This window comes from Anabrus simplex, chromosome 12 (assembly GCF_040414725.1).
Source record: "Anabrus simplex isolate iqAnaSimp1 chromosome 12, ASM4041472v1, whole genome shotgun sequence".
Classification (NCBI taxonomy): domain Eukaryota; kingdom Metazoa; phylum Arthropoda; class Insecta; order Orthoptera; family Tettigoniidae; genus Anabrus; species Anabrus simplex.
Genome location: NC_090276.1, coordinates 8,846,783 through 8,863,847, shown reverse-complemented (window position 1 = coordinate 8,863,847; position 17,065 = coordinate 8,846,783). Strand labels below are relative to the sequence as shown.

The 17,065-nt window shown below is 41.5% G+C and overlaps 1 protein-coding gene across 1 annotated transcript in view; it reads left to right on the top strand.

Moving 5' to 3' along the window:
* The window catches only part of LOC136884460 (RNA transcription, translation and transport factor protein), a 34,144-nt gene extending 18,728 nt beyond the window's left edge, over nucleotides 1-15,416 (top strand). The window contains exons 4-5 of the mRNA XM_067156641.2: nucleotides 6,534-6,694; nucleotides 15,015-15,416. Coding sequence (XP_067012742.1) covers nucleotides 6,534-6,694; nucleotides 15,015-15,218 — 365 coding nt within the window. The 3' untranslated portion in view covers nucleotides 15,219-15,416. The remainder of the gene's footprint in view (nucleotides 1-6,533; nucleotides 6,695-15,014) is intronic.
* The last annotated feature ends 1,649 nt before the right edge of the window (nucleotides 15,417-17,065 follow it).

The window sequence follows — 17,065 nt, the reverse complement described above, 5'->3', positions numbered from 1 at the left end:
AGAAATACCGACACCTGCATATGACAAGCCACCAAAGTACAGTCTTTCAAGGTTATGAGTTCAGAGACAGGTTTTTAACAACCAGTGACAAAAATCACCATTAAAATTCAAACGTGTAAACGATGTTTTGTACTACGAAGGACTTCAGATTTGATCATCCTCATCCTTTAACCGTCTCCGGGTACGGTACAAGAGCGCTCTCCATCTTTGTCTATCCAGGTACATTTCTTTCTTCTCACCTTGGTGCCATTCCACTCCTCTTCCTTCCAGGTTCTGCTTTACTTGACTGATCCACTGTTTTCTTGGTCTGCCTCTAGGTCTTTGCCTTCCAGTTCCTTTTCTTGCCATTTTCTTGCTGTTCTCATTTGATCCACCCTTCTTACATGGCCGTACCATTAGAGTCTTGATGTTCTTACATTTCCGCTTGATCCTGGCTCAGTCCGGTGGTATTTGAAGGTGCTCAAACACGTCAGCCTCATGTCGGTAGATTTACTGGCACATAAAAGAACTCCTGCGGGACTAAATTCCGGCACCTCGGCGTCTCCGGAAACCATAAAAGAGTAGTTAGTGGGACATAAAACAAATCATATTATTATTATTATTATTATTATTATTATTATTATTATTATTATTATTATTACATTTCATTTCCGCTTAGCAACGGCTTTACTTGTGTATTATGACGGATCTCTTCATTCCGGACCTTATCTCTTCTTGTTTTCTGTACCATTTTCTCAGGAACTTCATTTTGTGCAGTTTGAAGTCTGCTACCATCTCTATTGTTGATCATACAGGTTTCAAGGACGTATGTAGGTATTACCACAAAATATAAGTGATAAAGGCTTCTCTTTGTACTTAACCCTCGAACCGCCGCTGACGATAGATCGTCAGGTCTACTTTACCAGTAAATACAGGTAGAAGAAGTTGTGAATATTTCCGTTAGATGGCAGCATTCATCAGGCATGTTTCCTCCTTGGAATGTGGAATGTTTTGGTATTCAATACATCCGTTCATGTATGATATCTTTGAAACAAATGAAGGTCGCAATTCGCACAACAGCTTTGAGTTATTCAATAAAAAGTAGGGTAGTTGATAGAGCTCTAACCGGTGGGTGTTCATAACCTACCTCAGGTGGCCTTGAATTTACAGATGCATTTAATTCTATTACAATATCTTCATCATTTAAATCCGAAAATGTAGCCATCGTGTGTGCATAACACGCAGTAAACAATGAAAGCAATTCACAACAAAATCAACACGTGTTTCAAAGTTTCTCGTAGTCCAGTTGGATGTTAACCTGTAGGGCTTGCCTGCTGACTGGTATTACTACTGTTGTTGTGTAGCTGATTTTTAGGCCAAACTGCTTAAACTGCTGGTTCCAAGTGTTTAATTTCTGTTGAACTTCTTTCCCTGTTCCTCCCCAAATCACCACATCGTCTGCGAAGATTAAAATGCATTCAAGTCCTCATTAGATTCATTCTTCACTCTCTTCATTACTTTATCCATCACTGTAATTGACAGGAGAGGTGAGAAAGTGCTGACCTGTTGCACTCCTTTATTTGTATGATTGATTGGTTGGTTGATTGATTGTTTTATTGATTGATTGATTGATTGATTGATTTATTGATTGATTGATTGATTGATTGATTGGTTGGTTGGTTGGTTGGTTGGTTGGTTGGTTGGTTGGTTGGTTGGTTGGTTGGTTGGTTGGTTGGTTGGTTGGTTGGTTGGTTGGTTGGTTGGTTGGTTGATTAACGCGCTGACACTATGTACGTCATTAAAATCTGTATTTATCGTAAATTTATATTTATGTAAAAGCAAATCTTGGTCTTGGGGCACCATTTGCTGCAAGTGAGGCAGCTGTCACATTCTGAATGTCTTTGTCATCATTTGGTTCATCGGGAACCACTTCACTTTCATTGTCCTCTTCTTCACTCTGTATCCACTCATCATGAACCGATAAACAAAATGCCTCATGATCACTCTTTGCTTCTAGAATTGCCAAAATACCCGCATAATCAAGCTGATCTACTTCACATTTCGAAGCCATGCTCCTTGACTTAAACGGCTGTGTGGAAGCTTCGTGCAAGGTGCCAAAACGAATATATTTTAGAAGTCTGTAACTGCTATACCAAACAATACCCACCATGATCTCGTGGAAGAAATAACTTATACACTAAACTCCATGGCGACATCGTATGCCGTCATGCCCACCCTCGAAGCCCTGTGTGAAAATTCGTTTAAGGGATTAAAACGAGATGGTGTGTTTCTTTCTCGCTCAGTCACGTCTGAAGTACGGGACTAATTGAGTTCAAATTTGCTATGGATATATCTTGCATGTCCAGTTCAAACACCCTTTTGAAATGACGGTCATGTGTTTTCTCCACTAGGTTGGTCCTTGCCTTTCATGTGAACTTATAATTCAGTTGTCTAGAAAAGAAAAATCGTACGTATTTTCTTTGTACTGAGCGAGTTGACCGTGTGGTTAGGGGCGCGCAGCTGTGAGCTTCATTGTCGGCATCCCCGCTGAGGCTGTATCTTAAATAAGGTAAGAGCCGCTTCCTTCCCACTCCTAGGCCTTTCCAATCCGATCGTCACCATAAGACAAACAGTACCTTATCTGTGTCAGTGCGACGTAAAGCAAATTGTATTTTCTTTGCAGGAAGTTGCACTTTGACATAAGAACACGTTTCAGAGCCTCTGAGTAATATTACAGTAACTGTTTTCCTTTCCCTACTGCTGCAGTTGTTCAAAACTAAGCTGTGAGCGACACTTACAGCGGCTATAGGTCTTTTCTGCTCTGATGGCGGGCGGCCTACGTGCTGTCAGAAAAGTGGGGAGCTTGGGGCTGACCAATCCAGCACGTCATGAGAGGCCGTTGTGGGAAAGAGGCAGAGGCCACTATTACAACGTTGCCAGGAGTGCCCGCACGCGTGTTAAAGTTGTGTTGAAATCCACGTAACTTTGAAATACAGAACTTCGTATGTTATAGTTCCAGTATGGCGTCTGGATGAGTTTTATTATTTCTTATTTATTTTTAATATTTTATTATATCTTCGATGTAGTACAATATGAGTTAATTAATAATTCATATAAAAAGTGCATTGTCAACAGACCAAAAAATAATTTGTTCAAAAGTTCAGAGTTACACAACACACTAGTTCAGTGTCGGGTATTCAACCTTTACGTAATACCGTAACTGAAGAGAGTTCTTCTTATTACATCTTTATGGAATCCGTCGATTGCCTTTGTTATACAGTTCCTTTTGATTTGTTTGCTCGGTGATTGAAATGAGATGGAAGCAGATGACTGGGTAGGTAATGTCTTTACCTTCCTTTACTATACGCTGAACGGTTCGCGTACTAACTTGACAAGCTTCCGACACTCTCTGCTGCACTTCATACACACTGACAAAAGGCTCATTATTTTCTGCTTCCTTTTGAAAATATTCATGAACATTGCTGATCATTTTTCTACCCTGGCTCCTCATCTCCTTTCTCTTTGCCATTGTTAGATATACGGTATAGTGCAGTTATTACGTACCACAACATAGAGCAATGCAAATAGAAACAAACTTAACGTCACATCACATGCCACGAACACGCTAATCGAAGAATGTAGTAAAGGACGCAGCAAGAATTACTCATAAAACAAGAATTATCCTGAAACAAACTCTTCAAGCATGCTGTTTGTAATACCCACACACACACTGCAAAGCTACTCGGCTACATAGCAGTTTGGAGAGCGAAGTGAGCGCGGCAAACTCCCCGGGAGACTGAGAAGTTCTCAGCGCCACCGCCAGGCGATCTTTTGCCTGATTGGGCAGTGACATACTGCCAGCACCCCACTTCTCCTGCAGCATGTAGGCCGCCCGCCGTCAGAGCAGAAAAGACCTGTAGTCGTCATATAAAACACGATATAAGTTATTCAACACGTTAAAAATAGGTAGTCCCACTGTCGGCAGCCCTGAAGATGGTTTTCCGTGGTTTCCCATTTTTACACCAGGCAAATGCTGTACCTTAATTAAGGCCACGGCCGTTTCCTTCCCATTCCTAGGCCTTTCCTATCCCATCATCGCCGTAAGACGTATCTGTGTCGGTGTGACCTAAAACAAATAGGAAAAAAAAAAAAGTTGTCAATGTACTATTACATGCTTGTTCTTCTTTTAGTATCCTAGTCTAAAATTGCACATACAGAGTCTCTCATATAAACTAAAACCGTCGAAAGGGCGTTTTTACTCTCCGATCCATCCGTAAGCTGCAGTATGGGAGGCGCGCGCATAGTTCTTGACCTTGCAAGCAGCCTCCACGTGTTAACGTGGTGAGACAGTTATCATTGCAACACCGTATTTTCACATGTAAAAGATCTGGTTTCATCTTAATGGTCGTGTGAACAGTCATAAATCTCACTACTGGTGTGCAGAAAATCCTAATGGTGTTTATGAAGTCCCTCATTGTGATAGGTTTGGTGTGCTGTTAGTGCAAGACGAATAATTGGGTACATTTTCTTCAAGACGACAGTAAATGTAGAGAGGTACCAAGAGGACATTTTGACGCCGTTCTTGCTTCAGTTAACGGAAGAAGGAAAATCGCGTGAATGGTTTCAACAAGATTCAGCTCCTGCTCAAACAGCTGAAGATTCCCTTCTTACAATCTCAGAAGTGTTTGCAGACAGTGCTGGTCTATTTCTCCCTCGTTCGTCAGATCTAACAGTGTGTGATTTTTACTCGTGGGGTAAACTGAAAGAAAAAAGTGTATCGAACAAGTCCTCACACTGAAAGAAAACATTACGAATGAAATCAGAAACTTTACAGCGGCAGAACTCGCTAGCATCAGCCAGAATGTGGTTACCAGTCACAAAGCCTGTATAACCCAGGAAGGACGACACTTCCAGCATCTTTTATGAGGTATTATTTCATATAAGATTGTAGATATAGACTTAAAAGCAGGGTGGCTAAGTCAGCTGCCGTAGCGCAGAGTGGAAACACAGTGCATTCAGTGTTAGTTTATATGAAAGGGCCTGTATTTACTAAATCCCTCAGTTGACATTGTAAAGCTCCGGACTGCACCCAGCCTATCCCCAATGCTAAGTGCAGTATCGTATGAATTTCACTAGAATTCCCAAACGGGCAGGCAAAAAGGTTATTTTTAAAATGTTGTCAAATTTTCTTTTGGGAAAATTAAGTGGTCATATGTGTCTTCCAATAAATGAAGCACAAATTGATAACGATCAATTTATCAGCATCTAAAGAGGCCTCAGGCAGTGCTGATACATTGCGAGAGACTTGGTCTCTTACAAAAATAGGTCATCAGATGGTATAGATTTTGATTCCTGTAGGGAACTCATTCAGGATAAATATTTCAAATTCTCTACAGCACAACTAAGGTTCAGGTTGAAGGAAGAATCCCACCTTCCAATACTTATTTGCTTTTTGTGGCTAGTCTATGTAATCACAAGTGTAAAGATTGGACTTTCCACCTAATCAATACTATTATTTATTATAAGGTACTTAAAACATTTTACAGTACAGTGAAGTAAACTTAGCAGGACCAGCCAGGAGACTCCCTTCAACACCACAAAACTTTCTGTCAGGATTTAACCTCAACTTCAGTTTTTCTTACGGAGATTCTCCCAGTCATCGTATTTTAAATTCAAGTATGTCGTCATGCGTAAGTTATTTAGAGTACTTCTAAAAAAACTATAGAGCCGGGCTAAGTGGCTCAGACGGTTAAGGCGCTGGCCTTCTAACCCCAACTTGGCAGGTTCGATCCTGGCTCAGTCCGGTGGTATTTGAAGGTGCTCAAATACGACAGCCCGGTGTCGGTAGATTTACTGGCACGTTAAAGAACTCCTGCGGGACTAAATTCCGGCACCTCGGCGTCTCCGAAGACCTTAAAAAGTAGTTAGTGGGATGTAAAACAAAATAATAATAATAGTAATAATAATAATAATAATAAAAACTATAGCAACTTCTCCAGCATTTCGAAGAAGATCACTTTCTACCATACCTTACACACATTTTATTACAAATTTGAACATTGACTTGTTGAGTGTTTTAACTCAATATTTTCTCTCGTCATCATCATAGTGTTTTTTATTTCATATGCGCCAATTTTTGTATCTTTATGCGCGTTTTTAGCTGAAGATGTTCCAAATCAGAGGAACGAAACATGTACTTTTTTTAGTAATTGTACTAGACTTTTAAGCTGGAATATGTTTGTAAAATTACATAGACTAGCCATACAAAGCAAATAAGTATTGGAAGGTGGGATTCTTCCTACATCTTAAACCGTAGTTAGGTTGAGGCCAAGACGGGACAAGAATGAGATTTATATGTTCCCTGCAGGAATCAAAATCTATGTCATAATATTCTGTATCATAGGCGATGTGTTTGTGGCTAACATTCTGTGTTGCCTGTTCCTCGACATTTTAACTTGTTCCAACTTCACTCGTGGAATAATTGTTGTATTTGACTACATTTGTATTTTTCACTGTAGGAGCAGTTGTGGGAGTTTTTTTTTTTTATTTTTCAGTCGACAGCCCAGATTTCAAGAAAGGTGTCAATGCTCTGGCGCAGTTACTGCACGTCACCCCTCACAAGGATCATCTCATCACCCTAAAGGCTGTCAGCAAGGTGGCCTGTCATCGACTCTCCGCCGAGGCTCTTGAGAACCCGGATACTGTCATAGTTAAGGTAAGCAGATGCTACACATTTAAAGACCAATGCTTGTATGTATTAAGTTATTGGCATTTGGTGTTTCAAACTCTCAGTCTATGCTACTGAAATCCTCAGCCTTTTTCCAGTTATTCGACCTGATCAGGAATGGAATGACTGAAGCCCTCCACTTAATAATAAGAAAGCTTTTTGTTACGTCTTGTTCAATACATGTATCCATCTTTTAATGGACTGATATTTAATCAAACATGTTTAAACTCATTTGAGCCATCTTCAGTGAAAAAATATATATTAAAAGCCACTTCTTCCTCCAACCATACAAACACAGCCAAGCCTGCCACATACACGACTGGTGGAAACGAGATCTCCGTACTAACAAGGTCAGGCCGTTTGAGAGGGCAAATATTTAATAAGTCACAAGTTCCATTTTATTTTTGTTTCTTGCCTCTTAGCTCAAGCTTTTTACATACATTCATTCTTCTCCTTTCCATTACATATCACATCTGGACTCTATGATATTGACGGTTTCCTCTATTTGAGTCACACAAAGCTGTACCTTGGCCTTTGTTTCACTTATCCTATGTTCACTAGCTTCTGCTGCCCTCCAGACTATATGTACATGTGACATATTGAAAATGGACTGTTCTAACTTTTTTAATTTGTGATTTTATCCTTGTTTTAGAGTGACAAAAATACTTTGACATAGAGGTTTCCAACCTTGTCACAACCTTGTTTGTCTCATTTCGATTGTGTGTAATCTTTCTCATTGGTTTTAGTGATACTCTTTCAACATCAATTCATGTAGCTTTTAATATATTTTTTCACTGAAGATGGCTCAAATGAGCCGAAACATGTTTGTTTAAATATCACTCCATCAAAAGATGGATACATGTATTGAATAGGAGGACATAAGAAAAAGCTTTTTTTATTTAAATTGAAAACCGTCAATACGGAATGATACTAATATCTTGTAAGCCCCATCTAGCAGATAGGGATAGGAACTGTGCCGGCTGCCGAAGCCTGCCGCACTCCTCTGGGGCAATGATTAATGGCTGACAGATGAAATGATATTGGAGTGTGTTGCTGGAATGGAAGATGACAGGGAAACAGGAGTACCCAGAGAAAAACCTGTCCCGTCTCGGCTTTGTCCAGCACAAATCTCGCATAGAGTGACCAGGATTTGAAACGCTGAACCCATTGGTGAGGCCATTTTGCTGCCGCCTGAGCCACAGAGGCTCTCTATGCTACTGTGAGGATGAATTATTTTTTACAATTTTATCGAAGCCACCAACAAATAAAAAACAAACACCTCATTTTTGTACATAGTCCCCTGAATTTGATACAGATTTTTGCCATCGAATTTGCAACTTTTTTTATGCTGCCCTCAAAGAAAGAAGAATAACGTGTTTGCTGCCTGTTGTGCACATACTCCTCTACTGCTGCATCGGCATGAAATCCCTTTCTTCCGAAGTTTTATCAGAAGTCACACTGTGACGCAAAAAATCATATCCTTCCTCCTTGTAGCAATTCAGATGCCTCTCGACAAACTTGCTGGCATAAAATTTTTGCTCCTGTGTGAGGACATGAAGACCTCAACTGGCAGACAGTTTCCAAAGGTTAAGTTCAACGTTGTTGATGGCTTGAACACTTCCAAAGCTTTTCCCTACGAGTAAAGCAATTTCAGAAATGTTTATGCGCCAGACTTCTTCAGTAAGGTTACCTGCAGCAATGCTTGTCCGTGGTCGTGTTTGGTGGGGCTCATTCTCTACTGCTTCCCATCCTGCCAAAAAGTGCCTATGCAGTTCATTCACCTGAGTCTTTGAAAAGGTTGCTTCCTCAAACTGTGCACGGAGCCTTCTCAAAATTTCCAAAGCTTTGGTGTGGTACCTTGATGATGATGTGTTGCACAGTGAACGTGTGTATCCCTCACTCGCTCGTGGCATACAGAAGCGAGCGGCCGCTCTGCGGTGTGTGATACATCAGAATGCCTATTCTACAGGTCATGTCATGAAAAAGTAATGAATTTTGTTTTCAGGTTATGAAAATAGTAAACGAAGAACGTAATGTGTGTGAAGTAAACTAGTCTCTACAGTGAATAAATCATCAGTACCATGTTTCTTTTCATACACACATTTTCATCATCATTTCTCCTTATCCAACTGGGTTGGAGCATTTATGGTAGATATCAACTTCTTCTCTCCTTCCACTTCTTTTTCTTTAATTTTGTTCCATTAGGCATCAGCCACATATGGATTTCGTTAATGTCTACTGCCTTCCTCGTTTTTATCCTTTTCTCTTAATTCCACCTTTAACATTGTTGTATGATTTTCTATTTCTGTCTATACTGTACCACTATTGTCTCACACACACTATTTCTTACATTCAAGAATTTGTCAATTTGTTCCTTTGTCTCCTTTGGCTGTGCTAGTAACTCTCAGCTGAGCAAGTTCGCCGTGCGGTTGGGCCGCATAACTATCGGCTTGCATTCGGGAGATACTGGATTCGAACTCCACTGTCGGCAGCCCTGGAGATGGTTTTCTGTGGTTTCCTATTTTCACACTCGGCAAATGCTGGGGCTGTACCTTAAGGCCACAGATACCTCCTTCCAATTCCTAACCCTTTCCTATCCCATCATCGCCATAAAAACTGTCTGCGAACCAAAACACACAAGATAACATGCTCATTTGTACCTTCCATTTTACTTTATCATGAACACTAATAAGCAGGGGTAGAAGAAAATAGAAATAATTCAGTAGCCAGCCCCTTTTTATCAGGAGCCAGCACATTTTTTGCAAATATACATTATGAACACCACAGGTTAGACTAGGATCAAGCTACGTATTATTTTTGAAATGTGGCCTTAAGTCGTATAGTCTCAGTTCATATAAGAATGGAAATTTATATTTTAAAGAGATACTAACCCAAATAATCACCAGTCACTTTCAAGGTCAGCGTCTTTTAAAATTACACTACATGTGCCTGTTTGATTTCCCACCAGTAACATTGAACTTGCTTAACAATGCAAACCAACCTTCAAAATCAAGTGTAGGGTCTGTGTTTTTTTTTTTTTTTTTTTTTTTTTTTTGCAGTATGATAAGATGCCATGAACAATGCATTCATATGCTGTAACATATTAGCATTCATTTTCTTGACGCACCTCACTAAAAGTGCACATTCGGGATTTTTCATGAAACTTTCAGCCTCCTCCCGGCCCCGCGATGTAGTGGTAGCGTGCCTGCCTCTTACTCGGAGGTCCCGGGTTCGATTTCCGGCAAGGTTAAGGATTTTGACCTGGATCTGAAGGCTGGTTCGAGGTCCACTCTCTCTACATGATTACAATTGAGGAGCTATCTGATGGTGAGATGGCGGCCCCGGTCAAGAAAGCCAAGGATAACGGCCGAGAGGATTCGTCGTGCTGACCGCACGACACCTCATAATCTGCAGGCCTCCGGGCTGAGCAGCGGTCGCTTGGTAGGCCAAGGCCCTTTGGGACTGTTACGCCATTTTTTCAGCCTCCTGACACTTTGCGTGAGGATAGGATTTTATAGGATAGTATGTTTTAAACATTTCCAGTTTAAATGGTCCTGAAAATCCGGATACACCTTTAGAATGTTTGTCGGCAATACTACAAATGTTACTGCATAATTTACACTTCGCAATTCCTTCTTCATAGCAGAGCCACGGTAGTCATTCAAGCTACGATTCTCTGCATTGTGTATCATTCTCATACTTCTCTGAATCAGTAACATTCAGCTTGCTTAACAATGTAACCAAACCTTCAAAATCAGTGAAGGGTCTGTTATTTTTTGCAATATGATAAGATGCCATGAACAATGCATTCATATGCTGTGGACATATTAGCATTCATTTTCTTTACGCACTTCGCTGAAAGTGCTGAAATTTCCGTTTGCCTGAAAATTGAAATTTCGACGTATTTTTGATGTTTGACCTATCATTGTCTTGAACACCATAAATTTCACGCTGGTCATTGTCGTTCTGAAATCTACAGTCGGCACTTTCATTAAGTGTTTTCTCACATTCACTCCCTTCTGTATCACTTTGTGTTACGTTTACGGGCCCTGCTTACGAAGAAATCTGAAAGAGTACACTGTTTGTTACTCGCATCAGTCAATTTGTGCAGTTTTGTTCATTTCAGTTTGCCAATTTTCTCCAGTATAGCACAGAAACGAGAAATACACCAGCGTTAAATGGCTTCCGAGTTCGCGGGCTTCGATGTCTGACGCTACGTTGCCAATTTTCTATACACGCACAGGAATAAAAACAGTCGTATTTATAAAGTGCAAACTGTTCAATACCAAAATGCTGTAATTAAATTAAAAGAATAAATATTGTTCGGTGAAAATACAAGAATTGATAAACACGTCATTCCGTATGTTCTAAATGCAAAGAATGAATTCCACGGGAATTTACAGTATCAGCACTGCTTTGGCGGCAATAGTTGAGGAACGGCTAGTCACGGGAAGGATGGTGGTAAATTAGTGTTTGTGGAATTATTTAACGTAGTAGTTCTCTGAATTTCTCCACAACTCTGGTCTGATCTTTGTACTCGGCTACCGATAGCTGATCATCTGTAATAGAACTCGATGTGTTACGATATGTTCACATGAAAGAAAACTTGTTTGTAGTGTTGGCTACTGAATGCATGATTCGAAGCAGTGTATCGATTCATTCAAGTGTCCAAGTGAATCGACTCACAGGAACGGCGAGTTCACGGCACACGATTCAGCTTACTCCCAGCGGACAATGCTGAGTGGCGCACTCACTGGACGTTGACGGGGAGCCGAGCTTCCGCTGCAGCGAGACAGTGAATCATGGCACATCGAAAGAATCGTGAATGAGCGCGGCTCAGTGAGACACATGATACACATGGCTCCTTATCGGCTCTCTGGACACGCGGAGAGCCGAGCTTCCGCTGCAGCGAGACAGTGAATCATGGCACATCGAAAGAATCGTGAACGAGTGCGGCTCAGTGAGACACGTGATACACACGGCTCCTTGTCGGCTCACTGGACATGCGAAGAGCCGAGCTTCCGCTGCAACGAGACATACAGTGAGCCATGGCACACGGAAAGAATCGTGAACGAGCTGGCTCAGTGAGACACAAGATACGCACGGCTCCTTATCGGCTCACTGCAGCGAGACATACAGTGAGACATGCTACACTGAAAGAATCGTATGCTATAATGGACTCTCGAGCTCAGCTCATTTGAAAATAATTCCCATTTGCATTCATTGTCCTGTTCTTACAGGGAGGTTTAAATAATAGATGGATTTATTTGCAGTGTTAAAAAGATAGTCACAACAAAATTCTGAAGTAGCTAGTAAGTAGGTAGGCTATTAGGTTACCGGTATACTATTTATTAGTTTAACGAATACCGGGCGAGTTGGCCGTGCGCGTAGAGGCGCGCGGCTGTGAGCTTGCATCCGGGAGATAGTAGGTTCGAATCCCACTATCGGCAGCCCTGAAGATGGTTTTCCGTGGTTTCCCATTTTCATACCAGGCAAATGCTGGGGCTGTACCTTAATTAAGGCCACGGCCGCTTCCTTCCAACTCCTAGGCATTTCCTATCCCATCGTCGCCATAAGACCTATCTGTGTCGGTGCGACGTAAAGCCCCTAGCAAAAAAAAAAAAAAGTTTAATGAATCTTAGTATTATAACTTAGTTGACATTTGACAATTAAACTCGACTCTAGCCTGCCCTATGACTATGAGTCATGCTCATGACCACTCAAAAGTACCTGTTTTATATTGGGAAGAACGGCTCAGTATTTTCTCAGTTCATATGTCACATCGTTGCACAAGACTTCAATCATATGTGGACAGACGCAATAACAGTATGTTGAATCAGAAAACCAGCGGGCTACTGTACATCTCGGGTAGCCTATACAAAATGTGACGATTTAAAAAATCCTCAGCTGATAGAAAAATACATATTTTCAAAAATGACTGAGCGAGTTGTCGTGCGGTTAATATCGCGTGGCTATGCGCTTGCATTCGGGGGATGGTGGGTCGGCAGCCATTAAGATGGTTTTCCGTAGTTTCCTGTACCTTAATTCAGTCCATGGCTGCTACCTTCCTAATCCTAACCTTTCCCACGCTGCGTCGCCGGAAACCTTCGATGTATTAGAATAACTAGCATTTTTTTCTAAGAAAGGAATTCATAGTATGAAGACCAGATGGCAGCTGCGAGCACTGAATGCTGTTGCTGCTGTCTTACCAGCACATACTACACAGACGCAGTAGGAGCGGTGACCAATGAGCCGTGAATCGGATCACTGTATCGATTCAGTAACGTGAACGGAATCAAATGAATCGATTCAGTAAAATGAATCGAATGTCCCATCACTACTTGTTTGACGGGTTACAACGATATCTCCCATGACCGCTAGGCAGCTCCCGCGCAGAACTGAAACGTCCAGTTCCAAGGTACGAAGAGCAATTACAGAATTCAAGACTCTGCCAAAAGCACAGAAAATGTTTATTGCGAATATTAGAATATATGAGCTACAGAAAAAACCGTGAAACACCACACGACTTGTTACTTTGTAAAGTAATGGGAAAGTACATGTACGGGAACTCCGGATTTCAAAAAATAAATTTTCCAAACCGAATTTGAAAATTCAGGCGCCAGGTAAAAATTTTCAGGCGCCATGGCGACTGGGCGCCCGGTATTTTTCGACCCCTGCTAATAAGCAATACACTGAGTGGCCAAAGGTCATGGGAAGGGGTGTCCCATTAGCCCTGAGTGTTGCGGCTAGCTGAGCAGTCTGTCACAGACACCAGTGTCATGAAGATGGCAACACGGCACGAGTTAACTGACTTGGAACGTGGGGTGATCATCAGCGCACGGCACATGGGTCATAGCATTTCAGAGATTGCACGCGAATTTGGGTTTCCAAGGTCAATAGTGTCGAGGGTGGATCTTCAATATCACAGAGAGAATGTTACTACCCGCGTAAACCACCGCACAGGAAGACCACAGGTGTATAACGAATAGACATCACGTTGCCTTCGTAGAACCATACTGGGCGCTCGGCGGGCTACTGTGAGTCATATTGCCGCCCAGTTGAATGTTGGGAGTCAGAAACCCATTTTTACCAGGACTGTGAGGAGGCAAACCACACCTGGGCGACTGGAGGGGACATTTGATGATGATGATGATGATGATGATGATGATGATGATGATGATGTAAGGAGGCAACTGCACCGCATAGGCTTCACCAGCCGACGACCAACTCGTGTCTCTTTGCTGACACCTCGACACAGAGCACGACGATGTGCATGGACCTGCAAATATCGGCAGTGGGCCATGGAACAGTGGCGGCATTTGGTATGATCCGATGAATCCTGGTTCCAGTTGTATCGAGTATGGTGTGTGCCCCATGAAGCTATGGATCCTGCGTGTTGACAAGGTTGTGTCCAGGCGGAGGGTGGCACCGTTCTGGTCTGAGCGGCGTTCTCATGGTCGCAATTAGGCCCCATTGTCGGGCTGCAGGGAGCACTGACAGGTCCACATTATGTGGACATTCTTTCAGACCATCTGCATCCCTTTTCGCCCTAGAGTACCCTGATGGAGATGCCATGTTTCAACAGGACAATGCGCCATGTCACTGCTCTGTGGTGGCATTGCAGGTGGTTGGAAGAGCACTCCAGTGAAGTTACGACCATGGATCAGCCCTCCAGATCCCCCAATCTTAATCCAATATAGCATTTATGGGATAGTGTTAATGCTGGTGTACGCTCCATGAACCCTGAACCAACTACACAAGCAGTGCAAAATGTGTGGGTCCAGATCCCTCCAGAACGATTCCAACACCTTGTAGAGTCGATGCCTCGCCATATTGCTGCCGTCTTGAGGGCTCGCAGAGGAGCAACTCATTATTAACATCACATTCAGTGTCTTGTCATGACTTTTGGCCACTCGGTGTATTTTAATGGATACAGTATTCCTTAATTTTAATATTACTGTCATTTTAATTCAAGGTGTTTTACTGAAGATGACTCGTAGTGAGTTGAAACGTGTCTAATTAACACTCATCTTATAAGATTATACTAATGTACGTATTGTCTTTGGAGGATAATAAATACCGTTTTGGTATTAATGTAAGAGTTAATAAAAGTAACTCAAATTTTATGTTTTTCTTCAAAACACTAAATTTAAAATGTATAAAAATGTATAAATGCTACAGAATACTACGTTTCTGATCTCAAAAGTGCTACAAATAGCTATACTTGTATATTGGCATGTTTTGCACATCAGTTCACCATTCTTTTCATATTGGTTTGACTCTCAAGTGTTGTTTCTTTACTCCTCAGGGCAAACCATTCCCGTTTAGAGAAACAGAACTTGGATTTCAGTTGGGCGACAACGTTCTCAATGATGCAGCTAACATCCTCCGTCTGCTGTACATTCACGACCTGCGCGACCTTCAGACCCGGATCAACGAGTCCATCGTATCAGTGCAGTCTGTGACAGCCAACCCCAAGACAGACACCAAACTGGGCAAAGTTGGCTTCTAGAAACTGTTGTACTCAATCATGTGTCGTTCCTTCTGATTGGGCGAAATCAGGCCTGGTAGAACGGTGTTCACCATGACTTCAGATTAAACGAGATGTTACAGTGTGAAGACTTTTTAATTTAATTAAATTTTACCCCCGCATAGGGAGTGTATTCTTCAGCTCGGTCAGAGCAAATAAAAGTTCTTTTTAACATTTAAACGTGACTGGGTAATTAACCCTTTGAGGCCCGGTTTCTTTAACGAATGTTAAGAATTAACTCTGCTGTTACGGATACTTAACACATAATTCAACAAAATGGTTGTCTCATCAAGAATTGTTAACTCTAACAAATTGTTAATACTTGTGTTAAATTAACCTGGCAGCAGCCCTGTGTTAAACCTCTTAACAGCTGCTAAAATTTCAAAATGGAGGCATGTAGAAGACTTAAGTTTGAAGCTTTACTGTTGTGTGAAGACTATTTATAAACTGAAGAAGGCGAAAGATGACTCACACTAAGAAATAACGACTTTTTAGAGTTGTCAGAGGAAATATTTCTAATTACGAAAGCCATAAAGAACAAGGTACTAGATGATATTGAAAATAGGTTAGAGTTTCCAACAGAATGAAACTTATCAGTGTCTCCAGTGCAGCAGTTGCTTGCAGATTTTACAAGGAGGGCTCAGACCCTTTGTCCAATCTATTTCAACAAGCTTAATGTACACGTTGGGGGACACTCAACAGTAACTTGTGTATAAGGGTTTAGGTCAATATGCTTTCGTTTTCGAAAAAAATGAGGACAAATGTCATGAGGCAGCATCTGCTTCGGACCACATGGAGGTGATAGAACACCAAAATGCGGAAACATTTTACTTAATTTCTGAAAAATTTATGTATCCCCCGATTCTAATGCAACGCGTATATACTTGAAGAGTTGCAACGCAGACAAGTGGAGCAGTGGCTGAGTGGTCATCGCACTTGCCTCTGAACCGCGATGACGTGAGTTCCGAGTCCCGCCATAGTTTTTTATACAAATTAAATTATTATTTCAGGGAATGTGAAGGGGAAAATGCGAATTAAATTAATCAAATTGCAGTTGAACTTTATTTTCTACATCAAATGAATATATTGAAACAGGAACCCCCGTACTTCAGTTTTGCGGAGCGCATGGATAACGCCAAGGCGTATGCGGTTCATGCTTTAGAGAGTACGAGAGAAGGGTAGTGAAATAAGTTCATATTTAAATGGAACTTGCAGTTTATTCAAAAGAAATGCATAGAAATTATATCACCTTTTACAGACGAATAGTTTGAATGCCCTTGAAGATGTGGAGGAGGCGTCGTCGAAGTCGTCCCCCGTTGTCGGTGTTCACCCACGGCTGTTGTCAGCCCTTGATGTTGACGGGGACTCTAACCTGGGGCGGTCGTCTGATGATAGTGCAGCGTGGAATGGTTGTTGAGTTTGTATTCCACAAAGTCCTATGAAAGGAGTAGAGAAATATAGAACTTTTGCACAGAATGTCAATGGAATCTGATAACACACTTCTCTACCGCACTGCACTGCGAATTAAGGCGAGACACTGTTTACTGGTCGAATAGGTTCCACTATAAATGGTGTTGGACGCACTTTAAAAAAAAAAAAAAGATGAATTCAAAGTCACAGTTCTGTGAGAATAATGCAATAGTCACTATCAAACTTGAAATGATAAGCAATGAAAATAATCTGGAACATTCTGAGATACGATGCTTTAGCACTTCACTCAATCTCAAAAGAAAATAAATTAAGTCCTTCGGACACAGTCTCTGCACTGTTTGCAATGAGTACGAGGACGGTTTGAAAAGTTCTCGGAATCGCCGCTAGATGTCAGTGCT